Source organism: Morone saxatilis, unplaced genomic scaffold, assembly GCF_004916995.1.
Source record: "Morone saxatilis isolate NCDOM2014 unplaced genomic scaffold, NCSU_SB_2.0 Contig21, whole genome shotgun sequence".
NCBI lineage: Eukaryota > Metazoa > Chordata > Actinopteri > Moronidae > Morone > Morone saxatilis.
This window is the reverse complement of record NW_023339774.1, coordinates 11,076,884-11,084,321: the sequence shown is the minus strand read 5'-3', so window position 1 is coordinate 11,084,321 and position 7,438 is coordinate 11,076,884. Positions and strand designations below refer to the sequence as shown.

The 7,438-nt window shown below is 41.2% G+C and overlaps 1 protein-coding gene across 2 annotated transcripts in view; it reads right to left on the bottom strand.

Moving 5' to 3' along the window:
- Nucleotides 1-22: 22 nt before the first annotated feature.
- sppl3 (signal peptide peptidase 3) overlaps nt 23-7,438 on the bottom strand; it is a 22,938-nt gene continuing 15,522 nt past the window's right edge. Inside the window, exons 3-11 of one of the 2 annotated variants that reach the window (XM_035668277.1) lie at nt 7,210-7,316; nt 6,985-7,104; nt 6,673-6,751; nt 5,701-5,813; nt 4,587-4,693; nt 3,083-3,246; nt 1,807-1,997; nt 1,550-1,659; nt 23-846 (exon numbers count right to left, since the gene is read on the bottom strand). In XM_035668277.1, coding sequence (XP_035524170.1) covers nt 775-846; nt 1,550-1,659; nt 1,807-1,997; nt 3,083-3,246; nt 4,587-4,693; nt 5,701-5,813; nt 6,673-6,751; nt 6,985-7,104; nt 7,210-7,316 — 1,063 coding nt within the window. In that variant the 3' untranslated portion in view covers nt 23-774. The remainder of the gene's footprint in view (nt 847-1,549; nt 1,660-1,806; nt 1,998-3,082; nt 3,247-4,586; nt 4,694-5,700; nt 5,814-6,672; nt 6,752-6,984; nt 7,105-7,209; nt 7,317-7,438) is intronic. The other variant, XM_035668278.1, reaches the window with a different exon arrangement.

The window sequence follows — 7,438 nt, the reverse complement described above, 5'->3', positions numbered from 1 at the left end:
GAGGAGCGCTGGGAAAGAAGCCGTTGTGGTGGGATGATGGGACAGATGAAGACAGCGGGGAGGGGGGGAAGGGGGGAACGGATGGAGGGGGAAGACTCTTCTTCTTTACTGTTGCTGGTCCCGAGCACGGTCCTGTGCCACTGCAACACTCCGCCTCTTCTCCGTTTGTTTAAATCGTTCCATAATAATAATATTAATAATAATAATGACCACGACAATGCTAAAAAAATAGATATAAACCCCAGCCATGTCTCACAACCCTAAGTCCACAAAAAGGGGGAGGCCTGGCCCTCGAGTTCATCTGAGTCGGTGACAAACAGAGATGCAGAGAAAAATTAAAGACGCAAGAGAAAAGAGGAAAAAACGCAGAAGAGAGAAGAGGCCTGACGAATGGAACGGGCCACAGGAGGGAAGTGGCAAATGAGACCGACTACAGGAGAGGGGAAAAAGGAAAAAAGAGAGGAGGCGGGGAGGGAGGGGGGGGGCAGAACAAAAACAGCATAGGCAGGATGTTCTATAATGAAACGGAAATAAACAGAAAAGAGGAAGCGGAGATGAAACGGGGGGAGGATGTAGGGACCAAAGATGAGTCGTGTTGGGGCGTTGTGATCCACACACTGGTGTCCTTCTGAGGGTTTTTCACAGAAGATTGGCGGAAAGCATGAACAAGTGATGACAACATGGCCTCACTGTGAGTGCGCCCTCTCTCCTTCCCTCTAATTAGGGTAAAGGATCCGCAGTCCTCCCCGCGCTGGTCGTTTATCCCAGGGTGCATCATACCTCCAGGAAGCGGGAGCTGCTGGTCTTGGCGTGGAAGGGCTCGGACCACATGCGCCGCAAATCCCCCTGTGGACCACAGACACCAGGTTGGACACGAGTCATGGGTCTTGAATCAAATGTTTTTCTGATACGTCTTCACCTAGAAAACTTTACTTCCACTTTAACTGATGTAAAAATAATAAACTATATATATAATAAAAAATGATGAACTATTTATACTCCTGTGCACATATTCTGTCATTATACAGCCTCCAAACTTTGTTTTTAGCTTTTTAAAATGATTATTAAATCAGACAATAAGTCAGTGATGAATATTGACTCTACTGCCTTATCTAAAAACAAATGAGAAAAGGTTGTGAGATCAGGTACGTAATAAAACACATACTAGCCATTGTTTTTGCTGAAGTTAGAATATTTTCTAGCAGAGGTGTAACTGTTAACCTTGTTTTGAACTTACAACCACGATTACTATCATTTTATTATACGATTAGAAAAAATTAATACACTTCAACAGGATGTGTCACCATAAATAGAAACAATATGTGAAGTACATAAGCTGCACTGTTGAACTGTGGGTGGCATTCTGCTAAAAATATTTATTCATCTCCATTTTTTCTGCATGGTTCATATGTCTTTTAGATATCCTTCAAGGGTTCATTTCTTTTTATAAGTAGATTTATAGAATTCAATCAAACTGCTGAATTCTGCAGCAACCGCAGCACCTGAACTTCCATCTCAGTTAAATGACTGTTGCGGGCTGTCAGCGTACCTTTAAGTAGGCCATAGTGAGCAGAGGCAGCAGGGTGAAGGGCACCAGGTAGAGCAGAGCAGGCTGAGCAGCACGATGGATCCTGGAGGCCACAGTGGCAGTCAGCAGACCTGAAGACGCAGTCGCAAAAAAAAGGATGCTCAAAAAGATTGAAAAATACCAAAATAATAGCGCAGAAACAACTAAAACTATCACCTCCTAACAACAATAAAACCTGTAACCTTTTACATCCATCCATCCATCGATTGCTTGCTTACCCACAAAGTATCCGATGAGAGTGCAGTGGAAATAGGAGACGCGCTGCATGCGTCCGGACATGTTACCAGGCCCCGGGACTTCCCCATTGGCTTGCTTCTTGTAGTTGTCGTAGCGCAGGACGAAGCATAACAGCAGCCCTGGCATCACGATGTCTCCTATTCCCAGCATTGAGAAGTGACTTCCTGTGGAGCTGCATGGACAAGAAAAAAAAGCAGAAACACGTTTGGGATGGTCGAATACAGGAACGCTAAAAATGGTCCAAAGCTAGTATGCGTCGTGTACAACAAAAGTCTACCATTTGTATTTTATTACTGTGTCTGTACACACATTTAGGTCCTGACAAAGTCCGATTTCCTCAGTGTCACGCAGCTGCCTGTCCCAAATTATGCTTTCAAGTAGTCTTAACAACCACTGCCCTAAATTGAATATATATATATATATATATATATATATATATTTAATTCTGCGTAATGAATACGGTTTAATAAGTTTGTTTCAGTAACTGCTAACTTCACTGACTTAGTCTGGTCTACCATGGAAGTTGTGCTAGTTGTTCCCCGCACTTGTATGTGAATAAAAAAAAACTACAATCAGTGACTGAACCATTGACTAAAAGAATAATGAAAACCACTTCTTGTTTATGTCTAACTGTTTGATCAATAAATACCTCACTAAAAACTGCATCGCAAATGCACAGCTGTTTCTGACTGGTTTACAGCAATAGAAATTTACATACACACACTTGAACATCAACATTATTTAGCCAAATAGTTACAAACTCACTACAGAGACATTGCATATTTGAAGCAAAAGGTTTTTTAAATTCTACAAATGGCAGAAGATCAAACAAACTATTTACATACAAGCTATAGAGACACCCTAATCCAGAGAAAGCAGGAGAGAGAAGGTCAACTCAGCCCAGCATTAAGGCACCAGTACACTCCGTCAGAAAAGCCTTTCGGACAGTGGAATAGCTTAGGAAACCCTTTCCTCCCCCACCCGTACAATGTTTTTCTGTAACTTGCCAAAATGGCCAATCCGACATTCACACCCACTTGTCCCTCCGCTGGGGTGGAAGTGAGAAAGTAAGCCAAGTCTGAACTTCTCTTTGTGACTATTGTGTCATTTCTTACACAACTATTTGTTGCACCGAGTGCAAGAAAGAGCACACGTTTAGTAGAAGCAGATCAACAGCAGATGAGGGAAATATCCTGAATGAATGTGTAAAGCTCACACGCTGCACTACTCTCCTCCCTGTGGTTACATCAGTCTTACCTGGGAAAGACCAGTTTGCCAGGTAAGGAGAGACGGGGGACGTCGCGGCCCATCCCTGGCCCCAAGTGGAGCTTCCTGGACAGAACATCTATCGGATTTTCAGCAGGCTGGGTGGCAACTTTGACCATCACATTACTATTGAAGATGTAGGCTGAAAAGAACACCTGGGAGGGGGAAAAAAGGAAACATTTACACTTTACCAGAGCCCAAATGATGCCTTTTATTGCTAAATTTGTCTGACCAACTATAAAAAACAACAACTTTCCAATCATATGAAGACTACGGATTATTTCAGCTCTAAATTACAAATGTCCAAATGTTCTGCTGCTGCAGTTTAATGTTATATCACCTGTATACCTGATTTATATCCAAGTAGACTCAATCTCAACCTGAAACAGGTACAGGTAGGGGATTTATTTATCCAACATAACATTATTGTGAACATTAATGGTCAGGGTCAGTTGGGAAATAACACTGAAGGCAGTGGTGAGCTGGCAGGTTGCAAGGCGTCCCACAATGCTAAAGGTGAGAGAAATTGTAGAAAATGTGCTCACCGGTAAAACATCACCAGAAGCAATTTGTTGTGCAGTGTCAGATATGATTGGTTCTGTTTGAATTTGAATGTGTGTGCAGAACCTTCAGTTTTTCATGACAGTGTTACTTTCTACTTATCTTTAATGGTTGCAACTATGTGAACAAATCTCTTATTATCTGAATAAATAGATAATACATCTAAAAGCAGGTGCTCATAGATCCCCTTGAGCTCTACTATCCTCAGATTGAGATATAATCTGATTATTATGTTCTGTGGTTTAATTAAATTATGGAAAATACACACTACAGTTCATCAAACAACTCAAACTTGCCTCTGTCACCCACTAACTCACTGATACAAAGCCTCATTAAAATCATTATTCATGTAACACTGCTTCCCCTCAACTCTGGTGACATTTAAGCTGTAAAGTGGCCGTTGCTTTTGTGTTTTGTGCTCAGCAAAGGCACTGATCCAAAGTAGGTATAAATCACCAGATATGGCTGATAAACTAAAAGAAAAAGACAGGTAGACATAAATGTTTTTTTTTTATTTCTCAGAGGAAATAGTGATGTTTATCCTAGTTTGGGCTCAGAGCGACACATACTGTCCTTTCTAGTAATTTATCTGATTCATTTCTGTTTATGAAGGTTGAATTTTCTAGGTAGCTCTCAGCATCAGTGCTAACTAAACAGCTTCTTCAAAACTCACTGCTGCTGGAAAATGTTAAATGTATTACTTCCTAAGCAAATAATCTGGTAAGAAGTATCATGTATGTTTAGAAAACAAATGTATGGACTTTCATAAACCAAATCATTACTATTTGGTATGAAGTCTAATAGAGGGATAATATTTGTGGACATTTTCTTTAAATGAGTGTGTCCTTATATACAGTCTTGTTGCTCTATCTTATGGCAGTGGCTTGTATGTCAGCTGTGGTGGGGGTGAAGTTTTAGATGAGATTGATCTTACCCAGAACACGTCATAAATGAGCAGTCCTGACAGCAGCAGGCAAGACACCTTCAGACTGGGAAGCCGCACGAAGGCTATCATGGCGACACACAAGCCCATGGCTAAAGCTGCAAGGAGGAAAAACACGATAATTAAAAAACAGTTTCACATTTTAGCGGAAATGAACTGAAATAGCAACATGGGAACTGATTTTAGAAAGTTTATTTAAGAAACATTAATTACTGTGCACACAGGCCTAATTAATTAGTCTGACTTTTTCTGATGAAATTCATCTGCTCATGTCCTAATTCACTTTTGGGTTCATGAGGTCTGACCTGACAAGACGCAAGATGGTGTTGAGATCAAACATGGGGGTATAACATAAATAATAATACAATGCAGTCCCAATAGTTCCAATGCAGGGACACAGACAGTAAGGATATCGAGCTTGTGTTAAACTTCTTTTTTAAGAGCTCTGTGAATTTTACCTACGATTATTATCCAAACAGTTTCATCTGTGCTCTTGGTGTGTTTACTTTTGATGATGAAGTGTTGCCATTTGTCACAGGGGTGCGTTGTTCACATTTTTGAAGAAGACTGCCAATAATGTGTTTCAAATTTCAAGTCAACTGGGTCAAATAAAAGAAGTGCGCACACACCCACACACCATTCTCTGCTTTGTCTGTGTTTCACTAATATAATAACATTGATCAAGACCAGTTCGCTTATATGTTTTAAATAGCCAATATGAGTATATTCTTCCTGTGTTAGCATGCAGTGCACTACAGTAAAACTAAAATAGTGTTGCTGAAACTTCACATTGTATGAGTCATGTCAAGTTCCTTCTTCTCCAGCAGATGACGAAAACTGAATCTTGTCTACGGATTGACTGAGATTGGGATGACTATGGGTATTTTTTCTACTGCGTAGCATCAAAGTCAGCAGCTATGCCAACAGAACTTCTCCTCACACACTTGAATAACTGGCTACTTCAATAATTAAGAGATCCTCGTGGTCCACAACCTGCTGCAGAACTATTTCCAGTGAACCTTGGAAAAAAAAAAACTTCCTGGTGGAGTAGTGAATTCTGGTGCCGTAAACACACTGACAGTAGAGTCACAACAGAGAGACGCACCATCCATGAGAAGCCAGTGTCCAGTCAGCACCCAGATGAGCACCAACATGACGGAGAGGGAGAAGGACAGGAGCTCAGCCAGAGTGAAACGCCCACAGCAGCCGAAGGAAATCCTGCAATGAGACAAATATGATGTGATGCATACAGTGATACATGCTGAACCAAGTGCAAAGAACACTTCACTCTGTATGAGTGAAGGAAGAAGTTTATGGATAACTGTTACTGCTGTAAGTAAACAACTCAAATGCAGGCATTCTTCTTGTGGAGTTGTTGTTTGTTTACCAAACAGCTTTAGGGGCATCACTACCTCCTTCTGGACTAGAGTGCTGCTGACTAGTGATAGACCGATTAATTGGTCGGCCGATGCAGATTACCTCAAAATGCCAAATAATCGGCATCTAGATGTCTGTGCTCACAGACACATCTAATAAGAGGTCTAAAATGCATAGATAATAAATATGCCAACTATAGCCTGTGCCACATGCACTGTGTGCATGCTAAGATACAAAACCTAACAACTTAAACACTGAGCAGAAAAGCGTTTTGGGGTTGGAGGCTGGGTTATTCCTGCCTCTGTAAAGCAGACAAAGGTTCACTGAAACCAGATAGGAGGCCCTGAATCTGTAACTAGAGAGGAGGTGTTCAAATTGGTTATTGAGTAGGTGGTTTGTGGGTGATCCCTTGTGCTTTACTATTGCTTAAGATGTCCAGACTCCAGTCAGTCCAGCTGATGATTTTGTATGCAGTAAGAACATATACACCATATTCACTCAAATAACAAAACATATTTCCCACTTACTCCCAGTGGTATTAAAGGTTGCACACAGTTTCAGTCGGAGTTGAGAAGAAGCGGATGTACTAACATGCTGAATCACAGAGCTTTAAAAAATATATGTAAAAGACATAAAAAAAGAGCATGGAGTTGTTTGAGCAACAAGAGACACAATTAAAGAATCCACACTGTTTTCTTACTTGTTCTGTGGGGAGCAGGGTCTGGTCAGATACTGGCACATTGGCAACAAGAGGAATGCAAATGCAATTGTTGCAAGAACTGAGGAGAAGAACAAAGCACAGCAGTGAGACCAATGGCCTAATACACCTAGACTGCTTGTTCCAGTCGTTTTCCGTCAGCCTAATGGGGCAGTTAATTGTCTTCACAGTTTCAATAATCAGCGCAGGTAAGAGGCCCTCCCCAGTGTGTAACTACTGAACAGAAATGCGAAAGCCTTATTACAGTAATTCTACAGCTGTAGAGTTTTTGTGTTATTCAAAAGCGGCACTTACCTGCAGTGCAGATAGTGAAGACCACCTGTACTGAGTCAAAGAAGAAGAACATGACTAGCAGAGACACAGAGGCTCCTATGGGCAGGAACAGGGCCTGTGTGGAGTCTATAGTCTGAATACCTGCAAAACAATACCGACTTCAAAATTAGAAGATTTGAAAACACAAAATGATAAGTGAATTTTGAAAAGTCCAAGAAAAGATTTGTGTCTTTATATTTCACTCACTCATGTAACACTCACTGTTGTTCGTGTTGCCGTTATTGAAAGCCCCCGTTGTCGTGGGGTTTCCGTCTTTATCCTTCTCCTGGTTCTCACAATCCATGTTTAATGACCTGCAGGAGGGAAAGAAAGAGAGTGTGACGAATAATCTGAATCCCAAAGCGTGCTTGATATAAAGCAAGGGGCTGCGGAGGAGACTTATTCTATTGTGAATGAATTAAAGACTTTGACTCCT